This window comes from Podarcis pityusensis (genome assembly GCF_964106645.2).
Source record: "Podarcis pityusensis genome assembly, chromosome: 12".
Taxonomy (NCBI): domain Eukaryota; kingdom Metazoa; phylum Chordata; class Lepidosauria; order Squamata; family Lacertidae; genus Podarcis; species Podarcis pityusensis.
In genome coordinates this window covers 56,548,637-56,568,867 of record NC_138037.1, presented here as the reverse complement: position 1 = coordinate 56,568,867, position 20,231 = coordinate 56,548,637, and the positions used below count along the sequence as shown (strand labels likewise).

Below are 20,231 nucleotides of genomic sequence, written 5' to 3'. Positions count from 1 at the left end.
GCAAAGAACAGGCAATGAAGCCATTAATGCTCCAGTTACAATACTTGATGGCAAAGCTTTGGGATTCCAGCTACTTCGCTTTAGCACTTATGAGGAACAGAAAACCACTTGAATTAAGGGCTCCCTAAGACTTGTGGAGTTTATTACATTTTTTTTTTAATGTAATGTTACAGTAGGTAAGTGCTAAAAAACATAATCAAAGAACAGGAAAAACCAGTTTATTACATTAAAGCAAATGGTTTCACATTTGCCAACCGATCTTGTGTGTTTAAAGGCACACAGTAAGCATACATCTGCCAGGAGTTTTCAGAAATATTTAAAGGCACAGCACTTCTTTACATTACTATAACTTAAATTGGTCTGACTCATTTTGCTTTGGATCTCATTTCATCTTTCCCTTAGATAACTATAGAGTACTTAGAAGGAGTTGATCATAATCTAATTTAACTCTGCCATCCCAGGTATCTGATACCTAGAGGTGGTAATTTGCAATTGATCCAGCTAAACCCTTGTGCTGCTTCTCAGAAACTCAGTAGTTCCTGTAAGAAAAGCACCATAGCTTATGAGAAAGGACAACTCATTTCAGAACATTATGTACTGAAGCTACAGGAACCAGAGCCCAGAATCCCTTTTTCTACATTTGGAGAATTTCCCCTTCCTACTTTATACAGGCACTTATTTACATTTTTCATAAGGTTAATTTTTGTACTGTAGCATTTCAGATTGACAGTATTACGCTTGTGGAATTAATTGGCATCCCTACGTATTAGCTACTTTTTCCAATACAGAGTTACTTAAATTTTGCTTATAACTTACATTAGACTTCCACATCATTATACAAACTTGCAACGATTTGTGAACTGCACAAAGCCAACCTTAAGGCACAGCAAGTTAATATAACAGAGTACAGCAAAGTCTCCAAGCAGCCAACCAAGATCAAGCTGGCCTTGTTAGAAGTACGTTTAAAAACTCAAATATTTTACCAAGTTTACTACTGTACAATGCAAACTGAAAGGTAATGGGACAGACACACACAGCACTTGAAAATTTGCCTTTTTAATTTGTGCTGGAGACAATGATAAAAGTTTATGTTCTGCGATAGAAGACTTAAACCAGCATAAAGAAAAGAAACCAGCTTGTGGAGCAATCCTAACTCTCAGCCAGGAGGAGCAGGCTGAGTGGAATAGTGGGGCTACCACCGCATCCAAAGCTCTGCGGCTCATGCTGGCCAGGGGAGAAGTAATGGGAGGGGCAGTTGTGCTTCTTTTCACCAGCTCCACTCCCTCCCTACCCAAGAGCCAGCCCATTTTGGAGGTTCTACTACTGGCTACAACCTGCAGTTGTACCACCCACCATTTCAGTAGGCCCAGCAGAGGGACGTCTGCCACATCCAAATCCTGCCCAGCACAGTGGTTCAGGACTCTGGATTAGTCTATAAGCAACTTAGAATTTGGGCATAACTATATTTTGGTATTTTGCTGCACTTGATGAAAATCAATGTTAATCAGCTTGTCCAAACAAGTGGGATACTTATCAATGGTCACTTGCACTGGGACAGCAACCCCAACCATGAATAGTTAAAACACAGGATATAGTACAAATGCTTTACACATACCAACAGGAGAAGAAAAAAGAACTACTGCTTTCTGTTTTTTTCTGTAAGGGCATTTAACTTGCATGGCACAGGCACCCCTCCCCGCATACCCATCACCCGAATAAACAGGACAACATTGCTTAGGGTGAAAGTGGGCCACAACCTTACTGGTTACAGATGTAGAGGTTTAGCATATGCATGGGGTATAACCACTGAACTACCAGCACGCCTGCTGGGGTATACCTGTTAGGGGTCAACCCTAGGCAAAGAGGTCCTATGACACACATCAAGTAGGAATCCCCTGCAGGGCTGCCGCCTTGATGCTATGGCCCTAGCCCCAGCCTGGGCTTCTGGAGAGATGCGACTCCTACCAGATCCCTTTAAGGGGTCACCCCTGAATACTGGAGGAGCAGGCAGAGGCTACACCCCCCTCTCCACCAAAGACAAAGGCTTACCCAATGCCTAAACCGCCACTCAAGCCAAACTTGGCTGGTTGCAAAACCCCCTACATCTGCAACCAGGACCTAAGGCCCTCAATGATATTTTGAGAGCATTTGAGACATTACCCATGCCTGACAGGTGCACACCATCATGCCTGAAAAGCACATCTTTGTCAAAAGTGATGTCTGGGTGCCAAATCACCCTTCTGCCAGTTGCCTCAATTCTGTGCACCACTGCACAGTTCACCACCTTCCTTGCCTTGGTAATCTTAGCGAGTTTCAGAATATGCCACCAGTGACGTGCCTCTAGCAACTCAGACCAGCATATGGCCATTTTAGGGTATAGTTCATTTAGAGCCTTGAGGTTATCCACGATGGCCAAAATCAGGTCTATGCGCCTTTCCATGGGTCTAGGTCATTTTTGCCCAGCTGGATGACTAACAGATCTAGACAACAGGCTTTCATTCTAGAGGACAGGAAAGGCGTAAGTTGTTCCCAACACATACTCCTGTGGCCCAGCCACGTAATCTGGACACTGGATGTTAAGCCAAGTCGGCAGCCCAGGAAGATAAAAAAGCAAGCACACATGCCCAACTCTGTGGCTGCATATCCAAATTCTTTTTGGTGCCATACAAGGAGGTGGAAAACTGGCCCAAGTGAAGTACCCCAGAGGTGGACCAGCTAGCCAAGCAGCCTGCCACGACTGGCCAATTTTGGGAAGGCTGCGATCTGCTTCCCCCGCCAGTGCAACGACTCAAATTTCATCGTGCCAGTTGGAGAAAACCCCTCGAGACACAGTCTACTGCCAGATCCTGGTGGGGTGGTGGGTGTCATCCTGCAATGCTGCCTGACCAATTAAGGTAAGCATACACAAACCACTTCCACAAAAATTAAGATGTTTGGCACAGTTTTCTCATGTGACTTTTGAATCCTACTTTATCAAGAAATGTATTTGCATATAAATGTACATTTGGCAATACATAAATTGGTCTCCCAAGTTAATGTTTCAAGGTCTCAAAAGAGCAGAAACAAGTTGCAATTCAGTAAATAAATTCTCCAGGTATTTCTTGCAGCAATGGTTCTTCGAATTTAAAGCGCTTGGAAATGGTCTTCTGTTCAACAATTTTATCTTTTTCCGATTGCCTACATTGGCCCAGTGTATATGAAGCTACTACAATCAGCTCTTCTGACACTAATGACTCTTCTGTTTTTTCTCCATCTGTAGAATTTTCAGAAGTAAAAGCTTCTTCATTTACAACAACAGTGTTTGCTTCCTCTGTGTTCTTTATCCAGTATATAGTATCAGGAACATCCATTTGTGCTAGCCAAGAATGTACCAAACATTCATCTGCTGTTGCCCGTTCCCTAGACAGAAAAGAGGGAACACTTGCTCAAAAAGACTGGCCAAAAGGATGAAATGCTAAAAATCCAGTTCAGAACACATTATCCATTATGTCAACAGTTTCCTCCCACTAGAGATTCATCATTAAACTGATCTGTGCTTAACATGCATTCAGATGCAAATTTGGCAGTTCCATCTTGTCAAAGCCATGTTTAACCTTTTTCATAATAGTCTCCATGCAGTGAAACAGATGTTGCATTAATTACTTGCTTATAGTATGTTTTGTACAGAGGGCAGGCTCAGGTCCACCTCATACAAAATAGTTAGTTAGGCAGTTGGCTGCTCAAAATTGCATCTATCAGGCAGAGAAGGGTATTTGTGCAGCAACTTGTCAGTTGGACTGGCCAAACTGTTGCAAGTCTTCCACATAAATCTTTTACAAAATCTTTTACCAAGCTACGTGGTCAGCAACGGTAGACAACTGCATCTAGATACAATTTTGTTGCCTCCATCTGACAACTGTTTTATGTGGCTCACATTTTAGATCACTAGAGAGCAAGTGGTTCTTGAGAGCCCCTTCACAAATTTCAGAATATTTCTACTTCAATGTAAAGATTTTGGATTTTCCTAATGTTAAGATACAGTCCACAAGTGGGTTTTAAAAGCTGAAATGGATTTTCAGTAGTGTTCACTTTGGAATGGGGTCACATGAAGTCCCAAGTAGTACTGTATATGAATCTGTAGAAATGTACAATCTTCAAGAATTCTAAATATTTTGAACGTTCCTCTCCAAAGAGTTCAGCTACTTTACCAATATCATAGCAGTTATATCCTTTGAGCAAGTTTTCTAGTTTAGGCTTCGAAACTACTGAAGAATAGCTAAATTCACTTAAGATACAAAAATCAGAGACAATTTCCTGAAATACATTGTAACTGCAATTAGCCAGCAACCTATAGAACATGTTTAGAACAGTAGTCTGTGGATGCCTGAGTGGCTTTTCAAAGCCAAGCATGTGAAGAGGTGGGGCCTCCAACTTGCTTGTAAATTCAAGGGTTTCCTAATTATTCAAATAGCTAGCAGGTCAGCAGTAAATGGCTGTTTTTCACTTGCTATGCTGCATTAGCTCCTGCAGTACAAGAAATACTGCAACATTACTAGAAGAACTTATGGAGTAGTGTGTAATTAAATTTTGTTTATTTCAGGGGGGATTTTAAAAGGCGGGAAAACTTCTTTAATTCAAAGACATTGATTACTTCAATGTTTAAAATTCATAGAACACCTCTATAAATTTATGGAAGCATACTTTTTTGAAGAACTCAGACCTTATAGTACATAAAAAAGTGAGAAATTGTCAAATGATAAGAGATCTGTGCTGTATCAGGAACAATGTGGCCCATGCTACTGTGGGTAATCTGCAAAAAAATTAATCACCGTCAATGGCATGGCTTGAATGTTAATGCTGCCACCTTCATAGACCATGGTTTATTAATATTAGGATCCTGGTTTAATACCCTAGTTAGTTAGCTGCCATTAAACCAGAGTTCCCCATTTCAGAACTCAAGATGTAAAAATAAGCCAAGATCACCATACACAACCCAGCATGTTACGGAAGCAGCCCACGGGACTAATGCACACACCTGGCTTCCATAACCATGGTTTCATAAACCAGCAGTGTTTCAACTGAACTGAATTTTATTTGTGCCTTGTATGGTTTAAAGCAATGAAGCAAAAAACTTTTAAATATAACTTACTCAGGCTTTTTAACCAGAAGAGATTTGATGAAATCCACAGCAAATTCAGATATAAGGTCAAAATCCTCAGAGTAATTAACATTCATCTGAGATATATTTAAGAATGTTTCCTGTTTATCATTTCCCAAGAAAGGTGATACTCCTGTGAGCATAACATATGCTAGCACTCCAATGCTCCTAAAATAAAAAAATTACACACATAAGCTTCTTAAGAGGAAAACTTGCAGTTTACAAAACAACTATTCAATAAAGAGCTCTCCTTACCACATATCTGTTGCAGTGCTGATTGGATCATAACTCAGAATTTCTGGAGCTATTGTAGGGGGGAAAATAGAGCTGGTTGCTATGCATTCTACTAAAAATGTGAACAATTTAAGATATAGATGCCAGTAGTATAGAATCATCAACCTACTTCTGTAGCTTTTACCAATGATGGTATCAGAAGCTGCATCAATAGGAGTATAGCATCTAGATCAAGGGAAGTAATAGTGCCACTGTATTCTGCTCTGGTCAGACCTCACCTGGAGTACTGTGTCCAGTTCTGGGCACCACAGTTCAAGAAGGACACTGACAAACTGGAACGTGTCCAGAGGAGGGCAACCAAAATGGTCAAAGGCCTGGAAACGATGCCTTATGAGGAACGGCTAAGGGAGCTGGGCATGTTTAGCCTGGAGAAGAGGAGGTTAAGGGGTGATATGATAGCCATGTTCAAATATATCAAAGGATGTCACATAGAGGAGGGAGAAAGGTTGTTTTCTGCTGCTCCAGAGAAGCGGACACGGAGCAATGGATCCAAACTACAAGAAAGAAGATTCCACCTAAACATTAGGAAGAACTTCCTGACAGTAAGAGCTGTTCGACAGTGGAATTTGCTGCCAAGGAGTGTGGTGGAGTCTCCTCCTTTGGAGGTCTTTAAGCAGAGGCTTGACAACCATATGTCAGGAGTGCTCTGATGGTGTTTCCTGCTTGGCAGGGGGTTGGACTCGATGGCCCTTGTGGTCTCTTCCAACTCTATGATTCTAAGCTTGAGAACTAATAAAGGTAGCTTGCACTAATTCTGTATATGTTTCTTAAAGTGTGTTCTTGGATATTCTGAATCACTGCCACAACTAAATTACCAGGTCTTTGAAGAGAACATGCATTTTTGAAACTATGACTGATACTTTAATCCAAATATTTGGATTACCCCATTACTGCTTGCCCATTATCACATTAGTTTCTTGCTAAGAACTTACCCACATACTCAGGTGTTCCCATAATTTCTCTTAGTTCTTCACTATTCTTCATTACTCTGGAGAGGCCAAAGTCAACTATTCTAACATCTCCCAGTGGTGATTCACTGGTTAGCAGAATATTCTGGGGCTGAAAATAAATGAATAAAGGTAGTATTAGCAGAATCTATTAAGAAATCCACAGCAGTCCTAATGGCTTCAAATTTGCTACAGCACCAAGATAATAGGTAAGCCTGTGTCTGCTCTTTGAAATGCAGTAGGCTTTGCTGCTTGCTGCCTTTCAATTCTCTGCCCAAATTTAGATGTGAGCAGCTGACACAATGTAAACTGATAGCTGGGTGACCACCTACCTGTCTAAAATGGTCCATAGGGTGGGGCAGGTTCTGGAAATGGTCACCCACTCTGAACTACAAATTCGGTTCTTCATATTGCCTCCATACTTCTAAACCACATCTTACCTTCAAGTCAAGGTGAACTACATTATTTCGATGCAAAAATGAAACACCTTCTAAAATTTGCCTCATGAGACGCTTAACCTCTTTTTCCTTGAAGGCATCATCTCTTTCAGCTACACACTGGTCAAATATTTCTCCTCCAGCAGCACTGAGGAAAAACAGATATATTTAAACTTTTCTAGAGAAGAGAAATAATACCCAACAATTCACTCCAATAGCCTTATTGCTCACAGAGTATGCGAAATGTGTATGCTTGCCTTAAATAGGTTTAACTGGTAAATAAACAGCTTTTCAGGATTCTGGCAACCTACTTAGCCATTCAGTGACCTAGTCCAAATGAATTGCTAAGCAAAACCATGACTAAGCATGAAAGAGCAAGTGTACTGGTACTCAAGATGAAAAATACTGGGTGCTTTGCTCTTTCCCTACTCTTTCTGCTGCTGTGCTACCCCAAGGTTAATCCATGGCTTGGCTCAGTTAGTGTTATGATTTTGAGAAAAGTCATCTGAATATAGACAGAATCAAAAAAATAATTCCACAGCATCAGGACTAGCTTCTCTTTTACTGATCCAGTCCCAAAACTGTGAGCGCCAAAAGAAAATGTCTAGGCACTATTATTATTATTTTTTGCTGCCCGCTACCAGACCTGGCTGGACCATAAAGAAGGCTGATCGCCGAAGAATTGATGCTTTTTAATTATGGTGCTGGAGGAGACTCTTGAGAGTCCCATGGACTGCAAGAAGAACAAACCTATCCATTCTTAAGGAAATCAGCCCTGAGTGCTCACTGGAAGGACAGATCATGAAGCTGAGGCTCCAGTACTTTGGCCACCTCATGAGAAGAGAAGACTGCCTGGAAAAGACACTGATGTTGGGAAAGATGGAGGGCACAATAGAGGACGAGATGGTTGGACGGTGTTCTCGAAGATACAAACATGAGTTTGACCAAACTACGGGAGGCAGTGAAAGACAGGAGTGCCTGGCGTGCAATGGTCCATGGGGTCACGAAGAGTCGGATACGACTAAACACCACCACCAGACCAAGCAGCCCTGCAGGAAAACCGCCCACATATTTTGCTACCGTGCTACCCTGCCAAATACCCGATTTACCCAACAGCACAGCACACAGCTAATTTTGAACGTTGGTTGATATATCACAATGTCGAAAACCAGGTATTGCTCAGCCCTAGTTGGAGTGTGCAAATACTGCAGCCAGTCATTTATTTATCCAGCAATTACGAGTACTAAAAATAAATGATTAAAAAGAAATTGGATGTTTTTATTCATGTGTAACTGTCTTACTGTGTATTCTGCTATGTATTTTACTGCTGTTAACATTCTTGAGCACCATTTCATAGACAGGCAGGATGTAATTAAAGAAAAAACAAAACAATGCAGAGCACTGTGATATTAGTCTCCAAATTCTCAGGGACTTATGGTTACTGTACTAAAAAACTGCACCAAACAGAGACAAGCATTGCTTTCCTAGTTCAGTCATATATCTAAGCATGAAAATAGGAACTTTCTACAATTCATAGTAGTTATGCTTCAATGAGTCAATATGTTCCAGGAACATTAGGAATCTGCTGGTTAGTGACGAATCTTTTTGAAGCCTATAATTATTCTCTTAGAATAAAACATCCTTAAAGACATATTTAATAATAGTACTGCTGTAAACCTCATACCTCTAGAACCCCAAGGACACTTTACTTGGTGAGTTATCTTCAAACACTAGTTAGGAGCCTTATCAGACTGAGGACCCACTAACTTCTCCTTTCAACTTCCTTCAAGGTTTCAGCTCTGAGGTTGCAGTCCTACAGAGAGTAAACTCCCACTGAAGTCAATGGGCTATCAACCAGTATCAACCAATCCGTTCCATGCCATGGACTGGTTTCCAGTGTTTAGAACCTTAAAGCTATACACTGCATTTTGCTGAAATCCTGGCAAAGTCAGTGTCATTGGTAGCATTAAGTTGCTATGGATGAAAGACAATACACACACACACACACACCTGGTTATGCACCATTTTGAAAAACTAACAAGAGCTCCAAAAATGGGGCAAAAATTTGGCATTGCTTTTGAATAAAACATGTTAATGTTAAATCCTGTCATTTTATAAACCCACCACATGATTATAATGAAATTAATACTTACTATTCCAAAACCAAAATAATTTCTGTTGGTGTTTCATATACTTCATGCAAGTTAATAACCCAACGATTTCGTTGTGCCAGTTCCAGAACTGCAATCTCATGAATTATCTCCATCCGGCAATCTTGGCCCTTTCTTCTTTTCCTCATGAATTTTGCTGCAAATTCTTTTTCAGTTTCTTTCTTTACACACTTTTTTACTACTGCAAATTTCCCCCTAGAAGAAATAAAAGTTAAGTTGGATGCAAATTTCAACTACACACAGGCCCCACATTACACACACAATGTGTTCCCTGGAAATTGTTCATTAGGCAAGTGTTTGCATAATGAGTTGATGATTTCCATTACACCCTATAGTAATCAATAAATTGATTTGTTTGATCTTGTTCACAAAAATGGCTGTCGCTGATCAACAAAGCACACATAAAAAATAAGGAAGTCAGATTTTCAGATAAGTGAATCTGAAGAGTGTTAGAAACTCAGGTAGATAAGCCAGGCACCACATGAAGCCTGAAAACTAGGTTCTGGGCGCAATAACAGAATGTCTGGGAGCCCTCTTTTTTTTTGTATAACAAGATTACAAAGCAGAAAATGAATGAACTCCAGCTACAATCTTACGTTCACTTTACATACAGTCCAGTCCTCACCTGAAGACTGAAAAAAACAAAGCTTCCCCTGCCTGCCCACTTAGTATTCATACAGTATGTGGGTCTCTTCTCCAGTCTTCAGAGAGTGGGTAGAAGTGGGGAGGCAGATAAAGGTCCTCCTTTCCTTCCACTCTGCATACAAACTCTGGATTCTCCCTAACCCCCACCCCTTTCCTTCATATTACATCTATCTTTCTGGCACAACAACTAACACGTATTATAGGCCTACAGAACTGACAGCAAACACACACATCTTGAGTATCCAGTTTAGTTTGCACAAGACTTCAGTGTCCCTGAATGCACCCACTCCAAAGTTCGTTTAGAGTTTAAGCACCACTGTTGAGAGTCTGAGGTAGATAACACCTTAAAGTGCACTACTTAAAACTGTCGTAAACTAACCTGCTAGTTTATATGAAATTAAAATCATATCATACATTACATTACATTATGTACAATGTACACAAGTACATTAAACAAGGCAACTAAAACTTAACCAAAACATTGGGTTTAAAAAAAAGAAAAGCAGAGAGAGATGGGGAGAGAAAGGGGGAGCAAGTGATAGATGGAGGGAGGGAGCCCAGCAGCAAAGCTGAATGGGGCACCCAAATCTCCCTCCATGAGGAAAAGAAGGGTGGGGGAGAGAATGAATGCATTGCCACTGCCTGAGTCCAAACCAGAGGCATATTCCCGGTTAAAGGCAACATACACACAGCCAGGCCATCACATGGCCTCCCTGAGGTGGAGCCACGGTTGGGCTTAAGGGTTTGTGTCCTGGACTTGCACTGACCTCTCCCCACCCTCAAACTCCCATCCCGTTCGCTTCTCCTTTCCCACTCTGGCAACTGGCCAAAAGAGCAGGACAGTGTCAGGAAGCCAACCTGCAATGGCGCCTGGCACCTGTGAAGTACTGGAGCAACTGAGAAAGCCTTGGATGTGGATATGGATACTATTAAGACTTCTCAGATTTATAGTTCACAAAAACTGAATAAATGTCAACCTATTAACTCTCCGTAGTCTGAAATACCAAATTTGTCCGCATGAGCTGATAAGCAGAACAAGTACTGATCAATTTAAATTTGTAACTTTCATTAAAAATCCTTATGCTTTTAATATGTATACTAAATTTAAGATTCATGTTTTATTAATTAGTCTTTAAAAGCATCATTCATCAAAACTGCCTTGCTTTAAAAAAAATCCCCTGCACACACACAGACTTGGACATACAAGCTCCACTAAAATTAATGGTAATTAGTTTCAAGTAAATGTGGCTAAGTGCAGGGCGTGAGAATTTACTTTAAGAGGCAAACTAAGGGGAACCAGGAAGTTGGAGCACTACAGGAATACAAATGTATTTCCCCCAGGAAAAGGAAGGTTTCTTGGTTGGGTATGGGCTATGAAACATGTATTTTAATTGGGAAAGAAAATTCTGGGTAAAGTTAAATGGTTTCATTAGCTAAATCTGATGTCTGCAGTATGGCATTGGCTAAAAATCTGAATGGTTTCACTGGAACTCAGAGTTGAATTAAAAAGAGCTCAATGTCATTTCTTGAGACTACCAACCTCAAAGGCATGGTTTAAGTTGGCATGCCTCCTGGCTTGAAGAAAAGAAACAAAGGCCCTACTGATCACAAGTCAAGCTCAATAAGCAAAATACTTTTACGTCATATGCTTACCCACTCTCTGGTTGTCATGGATCCACTAGTGAACATCTAAGAATGTGACATCAAATAATAGTTTCTTAAAGTAAACTACAATATGATGTAACTATTGTGGGTGCTATACATATTAATAGTAACTTCAGGAAAGAAACTAATTGTTTTGAAAGTGAGAAAGAGGATTTGCAAGTAACGGAATTGCATTTGATTTACAGAATTCCACACTATTTATATAGGGATATTCACAGTCTTCCCATACATTCTGGATTGGGGGGGGGGGCATTGTAAAAGTCATACTCTACTGCCAGCAGTTCCTTTTTCAATTAAAGGTTTCATTACTTGTGTTGTTTTACTGGACAATTCTAAGCATGTTTACTCAAAAGCAAGTCCTAAACAATTCAATGGAACATACTCCCTAGGAAGCAAGACTACAGACTTAAGAGGATGCAATTATAAGATGAATGAGATGTAGGACAGAAGTGAATTCTCTAGTTAGGTTCAATATGCATAACAAAGAATACATTCCCTTAATTCTCTTTCCTATCTCAAACACTGTATTTATGAAACAAAATCCACATTTTTGCATTTTAATATGAAAATATTGAACGTATAGTCAATAACATTTATTCAAGTGATCATACTGCATTGTATTTTAAATCTTACAGCTTTTTGATATTCTGTGAAGCTTATTGTAAGTTGCATGCAGTTTAGCCATACAGTAAGCCCGCAACTTACATGGGGGTTATGATCCAAGGATCACACCTAAAGCCAAAATCGCATATAGCCAATGATGGGTGGAATTGCCAAAGTCATTTTACCTAGAACCCCATGCCCTTACTGCCTGTTAAAAAAAGTTAGTGTTTTGCCAATTGCCTGAAGCAATACACACAATTTAAATGTGTTTAAGTTGCAGGCTTAATGTAATTTGTAAATAATGAGCATATGAAGCTATCTTATACCAAGTCAGACTACTGACCCACTTAACTCAGTTCTGTCTACAGTGCAAGTTCCACAAAATGTTACAAGGTTCACTAGGACATATATCAACTTCCTAAGTTGGCTCAAAGGCTCCTGACCAAAAATTCAGGTATACTGATATTTGATCCCTTTTGGGACACAGAAAGTAAAATGGCAAGTGTGGAGTGCACATCATTTTAAGCTGCAATGCTACTTTTAAAAAATCACCAAGTTCACCTTGCTCAATATTTAAGCGTCATACTATTTGCATGTGTCATCTCTATTGCTCTAGCAACTAAACTACTGTTGCTCATATGTACAAGCATGCTACTCTCCACCAAATGGCAAGGATGCAATCTTTTATAAACCTCAAGTGAAATTTCATTTATAATTAGGTGTTGTTATGCTTTACTGAGCTTCACAAACCAAAACACACACACATCCTTATGTGTGGCAAAGTACACAGAACCTCTACTGAGTCAGACTGTTGGCTCATATAGCTCAATACTGTCAACACAAACTGGCAGCAGCTGTCCAGGTTGTTGACAAGGAGTCTTTTCCAGACCAATCAGGGACATGCCAGGGATTGAACCTAGATCCCTTTGCATGCAAAGCAGATGGTCAATCACTGAGTTATAGCCCTTCATCATCCCTTCCCCATTATTGTCCAAAGTGATTTCTCAATCAATTAATTACCGTATTTTTTGCTCTGTAAGATGCACTTTTCCCCTCCTAAAAAGTAAGGGGAAATGTGTGTGCGTCTTATGGAGCGAATGCAGGCGGGAAGCTCTGCTCAGCGCTCCCTTTAAAGAGCCGCGTGGAGCGTGTGTGCGGCTCTTGGGGGCTTTTCCCCGAGGAGAGAGAAGGGCAGTGCAGCGATCCCGCTGGCTGTCCTGGCTTCTTGCTTAGCTGCGTGCAGCCTCTTCCGGGCAGGGGGAGCCTTCATCTCACTGCCCAGGAGAGGCTGCGCGTGCTATCGCATAAGCCAGATCTCTCGCTGTCCTGGCTTCTGAGATTCAGAATATTTTTTTTCTTGTTTTCCTCTTCCAAAAACTAGGTGCGTCTTATGGTCTGGTGCGTCTTATAGTATATAGAAATCTATCACATAATTTTTTTGTTTGATACCGTTATCCTGCTGGCAAAATAGAATGCAAACCTCAGAGAACTGTGAACAATGTAATTTCATGGAAACAGAATTTCATGTAAAAATACACTTTTATGCTATTTAGGTTCAGAGACTGTGTTTACTTCTGATCTCTTCATTGTGGACAATTGCCAATAAAAGACTTGATGACCACTAAGCAGGGACTCAGCTACCACACAAAGTCACAGAAATTATTTCTTTATCTTCCACCTGCAAGTTTTCATAAATTTCTATCAGTGCTTCAATACAAAAATACCCGAGTATAATCCTCAGGCCTTTTTTCAATAGCAGCCACTAGAACTTTTGTGGGCTTTGCTATCACCAGCTTATTTTGTCTGCAAGGAGAAAAGTCAGAACAGTCAGCTGAACATCATGGATTAAATAATAATAGTAGGGCGGTTAACATTTTGTGCAAATCTCTGTAAGAAGAGCAAAATACCAATAAATGAACCAATATTTCAGTACAGCCATCTACCCATAGATATGTTATCCAACTATAATTACAACAGGTTGGAAGCCTTCTCCTTCTGCTAGTTATATCATGATCCCCAATACAGGTTTGTTTTGCACATTAAGACCAAATATTTTTTAAATAAATAAGTGTAGGTTATTAGTATACTGGCAGCTTTCACTTCAAATTGTATTTAAATGACATTGATTTACTGTACTTTAACATTCCACACTCTGGAATTATATGAACTATGAAGAGGAGGTTATAAGTAATTTAAATAAAAACACAAACAAATATTTCACTATGCAGAGCACTGACTAATACACAGATTCTTGCTGTAGTACACTTGTTAAGGACTATCACTGCACTATGGATTAGGGAATAGCATCCTGCAGTAATTCAACAAAAATAATTTCCATGGATATTTTCTTATATGAAATTAAAGAGATCCACATATGAATTCTGTTAACATGGGAGAAAACTCAGAACAGCAAACATACAGTCCCAGCCATATTATTATTAATTATTATTATTATTATTATTACTATTATTAAGCCCAATTTAAGCCTTATGCAGATACACTTAATGCCCAAAGTTGTCTCTGAACTCCTGCCTAACATTTAGCCACAGTCTGCTATTTGTCAATGAAACACACATAGAATTGGTGCAGCCTGCATCTACTTTTCATTGACTGATTTTTTTTGTTTTGTATTTTGTTGCAACCTGAAGATTTTGGTAAGGACAGGACGACGACACCCTTGATGATCATATTATGTTCCAATAAGATGCACAGCTCATTTTGAGTCTCAGAGCAGATACTCATGTTACATTTTTATATATGCAGGCCCACACTTGTTTACAAAGATGTGCGCTTGATTTGTAAATGAAAGAATGGCTGCATTTGATGTTTTGTTCTGTTTTCAATCTGTTGGGAGCCGCACAGAGTGGCTGGGGAAACCCAGCTGAATGGGTGGGGTATAATTAATTATCATCATCATCATCATCAATCTAAGGATTTGTATTTTATTTTATTGCTTAACTTGAAAGGAAGTCAATGGAGTAGATGGCAGGATCAGCTAACCAAAAGATCTGGGATAGCTCAAGTCAGTAGAGGATGAGATTCTTAATCTCAGATACAGTGGTACTGTACCTTGGTTCTCAAACTTAATCTGTTCTGGGCATCCGTTTGACTCCCGAAACTGTTTGAAAACCAAGGCACGGCTTCCAATTGGCTGCAGGAGCTTCCTGCACTCAAGCAAAAGGCGCGTCAGACGTTCGGCTCCCGAAAAACATTTGCAAACACTTACTTTCAGGTTTGCAGCATTCGGGAGCCGATTTGTTCGACAACTAAACCGTTCAAGAACCAAGGTACCATTGTATTCTGGGGCGGGGTGGGGGGTAGAAAGAACCACACAATTGGGGCTGGAAGCTTTAACTCAGTAGGCCATTGTTACAATACAATCAAAGTTAAGCATTTCAGAAACATTTTAATAGAAGTTTAAACTTCACCTGGCTTGCACCTGACCATTTAAAATTGGCTATCACCAATAAATCAACTGCCCAGATATCTGCAATACAAAATTGTATTGCAGCAATGCACCAGAAAAAAAGCAGATATAGTACTTTATTTTTTGACCAATACAATCAAACCTCATCCCCCGAATGCCTCCATTTTGGAATGTTTCGTCTCCTGAACGTCGAAAACCCAGAAGTAAATGTTCCAGTTTTCAAATGTTTTTCAGAAGCCGAACGTCCAACACAGCCTCTGCTTGCGTGCAGGAAGCTCCTGCAACCAATTGGAAGCCACACCACGGCTGTCAAACATTTTGGAAGCAGAACAGAGGTTTGACTGTATTATTGAATTTCCTTTATTGCTTTTGAAATATTTTCAGGTTTTGCTAAATTTATATGATATTCACTGTGAACATGGTTGAATAAATCTCTACTCAAACATGACAAGTATTTCTACAAGGAAACTGCATATACAACATACATGCATTTTTAGATTTAAAAAACACACACCAAAGACTACAAGATCAGTACTGTGCCTGTACTGTAGTATGAAAAATGTATACCTTCATACTGGATAGATTCACAACTCATGTACTTTAAACAAGGGTGAAGTATAAAACCTTCACTCATCAGTTACCTTGATGTTACATCAACCAGTGGTGTATCCTTAAGCAGGCATGTCCAAAGTCCATTTTGGGGGCCTAATCTTTGGTTGCAGGGGGCCTAAAGTTTGGTTGGCCCTTACGCATGTTATGTTCACTTCATCAAATCTGGCCCTCTTTGAAAAAAGTTTGGGCAAACTCACACCTCTGATCCCTACAAAATAAAGTACACTTCCAATAGTGCACAAAATACCCACTTTTGCTCATAGAAGTAGACTGCCAACAACTCCTATGTGCACCATTAAACCTGGAAGCACTGTCCCAAAAGGGTGAAAACCTGCTTTTGTAGGGCAGAGGGGTGTGTATGGGGGAAGAGCACAATGTCTCCGTGGGCATACAAAGCCAAGATAGCCGATTCCACACATATAGGATCAAATATATTTTGCCAAATCACAAATGGGTGGGGGTGAGGTGAATTAGAGACACAGACCAAAGGGGAATTTGTGGGAACAGTTCTCTCCCACCATCCCCACAATCAATGAAAAACAAAGTCTTTCTTTTACACCTTGAAATCACTCAGGCAAGGATTAGGAGAAGGAGAGTACTAGGAGAGCCACCAGATCTTATTTGTTTGTTTGTTTATTGCATTTATACCCCACCTTTTTCTTCGAAGAGTTCAATGTGGAGCAGCATGGCTCTCCCCTCAACTCCCACAACCCTGTGAGGCGGGTTGGGGCTGAGAGGCAGGGACGCCCCCCGCCCCCCCCCCCAGTCACAGCTTTACGGCAAAGGGAAGGGGAATTGTTCATCTCATGAAACTTATACGCCGCTTGATTGCAAGAAGCCTCAAAACGTTTACAAAAAGGTAAAACGAGAAGTCGGGGACGGGGGACCAGATACGGATTTAAAAAACATGCGAAAGTTAAAATCCTAATGCAGGTTAAAACTACCTCCGCTTTCTCGGCACCTGGGCAGGCTCGTCTAGGCAGGGGCGCAGCCAGGGCGCCTGCTCGGTCTCCGGGGCAGCGAGTTCCGAAGTGGAGGCGCCGCCGCACTCGGTATTGCAAACGCGGAGTCAGAGGTGGCGCTACTTCCCTCCCCGGCCCGACTCCGGGCGCTCCCCACTGCGCCCCACCGCCTCTCTCACAGCTGCCCCGGAAGGGCGCTGCGACGCGGGACCTCCTCCGCCCGGCCGCCTCCCCGCTTCTCCCCCCACGGGCTCGCAAGAAGGGCGCCGTCCCCACGTGCGGCTGAGCGCGGCGCGGCCGACACGGGCTGGCAGCGGCTCCCCGCCCTTCCCCCCCCCCCGCTCACCTGCCGAGCTCGCGGCTGGGGCTGAGGCAGTATCGCTCCTGGAAGGGCTCGGTGAGGATGCGCGTCCGGATCTCCGTCAAGAGGCCCCCGCGCCGCGGCTGAGGGGGCGCCCGGCTGCCCCGGGAGCGGCGCGGCGGAGGCGGAGGCGGCTTCTCCTCGGGACTCATGGCGAGAGAGGGAAGAAGGCGGGCGGGCGGGCAGGCGGCGTCCTCCTCCTCAGCCCCTCGCCGCCCTCTGAGGGATGGGAGGCAGGCGGCGCTGCCCGGCTTCTGCCGCTCGCTCTCGCCTGAGGTAACTCGAAGCCGCGGCGAGGAGGCGGACTGCGGCTGCGCGGGGGAGGGACGGAGGGGAGGAGTCTCCACCGCCGTCGCAAGCGCCCTTTGGGCCGACGGCTTAAGAGTGGCGGGAGCAAGCCACGCCCTCCACGCCAAACCCCGCCCCGCTGCGCCAGCCCAGCCAACCGCGCCTTATCGGAGGGTAAAGGTCGAAAGGCCCAGAGGCAAACGAGGAAGGCTTCCGGGCTGGGCGGTTGGGCAGCGCCACCTGCAGGCTTGGCTTGGCGCTGCGCGAGCCTCAACGGACACGCGGGGGAGGATATAGCGCCTCATTCCAGTAATCTAGTTACTGTATTTTTTGCTCTGTAAGACTCACTTTTTCCCTCCTAAACAGTAAGGGGAAATGTGTGTGCGTCTTATGGAGCGAATGCAGGCTGCACAGCTGTCCCAGAAGCCAGAACAGCAAGAGGGATTGCTGCTTTCACTGCGCAGCGATCCCTCTTGCTGTTCTGGCTTCTGAGATTCAGAATATTTTTTTTCTTGTTTTCCTCCTCCAAAATCTAGGTGCGTCTTGTGGTCTGGTGCGTCTTATAGAGCGAAAAATACGGTATTTCCTGCCTTGTCCCCTGACAAGGTCTCAAGGCGGCTTACAGGAAAAAGTATGAACAGGAAAACATAGGAAAAGACAATTGAACATTAATATGTAGAACTAAAAAACACACACACATTTTTTAGATAGATAGATAAATGGATAAATAGATCTATTAAAAACACAGATAATTACAGTATCACAAAAGCAGAATGTCACCAGCCCCCTCATTAAAAAGCAGTCAGTTCCCAAGGGGCTGTTGGAACAAGGAAGTCTTTACCTGCCAGAGGAAGGAAAGCAAGGAGGGAGCCAGCCTGGCTTCTCAAGGCAGGGCGTTTCAAAGTTGCCTGGGAGCAGCCACCACCAAGAAGGCCCTCTTGGTCCCCATCAAGCCCGCCTGGGAGGGTGACACTACATCAACATCTTGGCTCTGCAGCCATCCATGCAGAAAGAAAAGGCGTCATTAGGTTTGTGCAACACCACCACCCCACCCCCCAAAATTTGGAGAAGTACTAACAGCCAAGAACTTAAAACATGGGAAGGGGGGAAAGCAACAACCCTAAAACAGGAGAGGAAATTTTAATAAAGGTGTGCAGAGTATGATAGGCATTTAGCGGAACCCTGGCTGGAACCCAGAAGAGGAGCTCACTCCATTGACTTGACAAAAATTCTTTTATGGTATGTCTCTATGATCTTGTCTGCAGCTGCAAATAACTGCAACCTGAAAGACAAAACAAAAAAGCAGCCCCACAAGACTTCTGGTGTTAGTGCTATTTTCAATTAGGGCCAGAAAAACCTGTAGACAAGTCCCCAACCAACAGTGCTGCTGTATATACTGACCTGAGCTCCTTGGACTCAGGGACGGCTAATCTGTGTCCTGGGGGCTGCATGTGTTGATGGCCTGTGTGGACAGTCTTGAGGTCAGGCTTGGCTGTGGCAAGGCCTCCAGCTTGCTTCTTCCCGCTCCTCAGCTTGAGAATCACCTCCTTTGCTTTGGAGGACCTTGGTGGGAACTCCTGCCTGAGGTTGATGGAAGTCAATAATACAGTAAGCCCACAATTTACGCAGGGGTTATGTTCTGTGGTTTGCGCCAAAGCCAAAATTGTGTCTAGTCAAAACCCATTGGGCTCAATGGTAAGTGGGGTTGCCAAAGTCATTTTTCCTGGAACCCCACCCCTTTAAATGTTAGTTTTATTTTTGGCCAATCACATAAAGCCGAATGCACCCAAGTTAAATGTGCGCAAGTTGTGCACTTACTTACTGTATGTAAACATGAATAGTATAGCAACTACCCAACCTCAACATACATACCCATGTTTACTGAGAGCAAAGTGTCAGTTGTGCACAAGGTTGTAGCCGTAATGTGTTTAGTTTAGTAGGGACATGTATGAAATTCTAAGCTGCCAATACTGGTTAGAGTGCAGGTACAGGACCCAACAGTAAGGTTACCAGGATTTTTTCAAAGAATCCGGGGTCACTTTTTTTTTTTTTTGAAACGAGAAAAAAGTTATTAAAAAAATATTTATTTTTTTTTAAAAAGAAGTAATGTCTTCTCTTCTGTGGTCTCCTCTGCCGCGTGGCCTTCCTCTGGGCCCTGGCCTGTTGGAGCGTTAGCCACCATGGAGTAGGCTTGGGTGGGGCCCGGGCTTGGCCCCGTGTCCTTGCCCTCCTGGTGCTCTCCTGCCTCTCCTCCTCAGTGGTGCAGCAAGGGCGGGGCTCCCCTCTTTTTTCTCCTTCCTCTTTCTCTCTCTTCCTTCTCCTCCTCTCCTCCTTCTCCCTGCGTCAGCGCCAGGGTTTTTCCTGGTCCCAGCAGTTGGCCGGGCGCTCTCGCTCCCAGCTCAGTTTGGGTCGCGGGGGTGTGTGTGTGTGCCTGCGGTTCCCCCTGTTGACGCGCCGGGCAACCCTGGTTCCCCTTTGGTAGTGGCAGCGGCAGTCTCAGCAGCCCAGAGCCAGCCTGGTAGCGCAGTTAACTCTGGCTTGCTTCAGGAGCTGCTCGCTCCTGTGGCGCTCACCATTTTGCCTCGCCAGAAGTCCCCATATGATGTGTCTTTTGCCGTTGAACCAATCACACAACATTCATTCCCTACTAATAAATCTGCAACACTTAAAATATAAATCTAG

General features: G+C 42.8%; 1 protein-coding gene across 3 annotated transcripts; it reads right to left on the bottom strand.

The window, feature by feature from the left end:
- Positions 1 to 202: 202 nt before the first annotated feature.
- Positions 203 to 19,891, bottom strand: STK17A (serine/threonine kinase 17a). Of its 3 annotated transcripts, XM_080975957.1 has the most exons (8): positions 19,795 to 19,891; positions 18,951 to 19,130; positions 8,969 to 9,181; positions 6,819 to 6,963; positions 6,364 to 6,490; positions 5,393 to 5,441; positions 5,129 to 5,305; positions 203 to 3,399 (listed from the first exon to the last, which is right to left on the bottom strand). In XM_080975957.1, exons 2-8 carry the CDS (start codon positions 18,998 to 19,000, stop codon positions 3,075 to 3,077), a joined length of 1,086 nt encoding a protein of 361 aa, XP_080832083.1. In that variant the 5' UTR covers positions 19,001 to 19,130; positions 19,795 to 19,891; the 3' UTR covers positions 203 to 3,074. The 3 variants fall into 3 exon arrangements, with proteins under 3 accessions (XP_080832083.1, XP_080832082.1, XP_080832081.1); XM_080975956.1 differs by lacking the exons at positions 18,951 to 19,130; positions 19,795 to 19,891 and adding an exon at positions 18,391 to 18,682; XM_080975955.1 differs by lacking the exons at positions 18,951 to 19,130; positions 19,795 to 19,891 and adding an exon at positions 17,247 to 17,561.
- Between the last annotated feature and the right edge of the window lie 340 nt (positions 19,892 to 20,231).

Excerpts from the sequence above, each read along its gene's own strand:
- STK17A (XM_080975955.1), bottom strand. The coding sequence starts at position 17,413 with ATGAGTCCCGAGGAGAAGCCGCCTCCGCCTCCGCCGCGCCGCTCCCGG. Across the intron at positions 6,964-8,968 it reads ATTATTTTGGTTTTGGAATA|TGCTGCTGGAGGAGAAATAT; the intron begins GTAAGTATTAAT and ends GTTTTTCCTCAG. Across the intron at positions 5,442-6,363 it reads GGGAACACCTGAGTATGTGG|CTCCAGAAATTCTGAGTTAT; the intron begins GTAAGTTCTTAG and ends CCCCTACAATAG.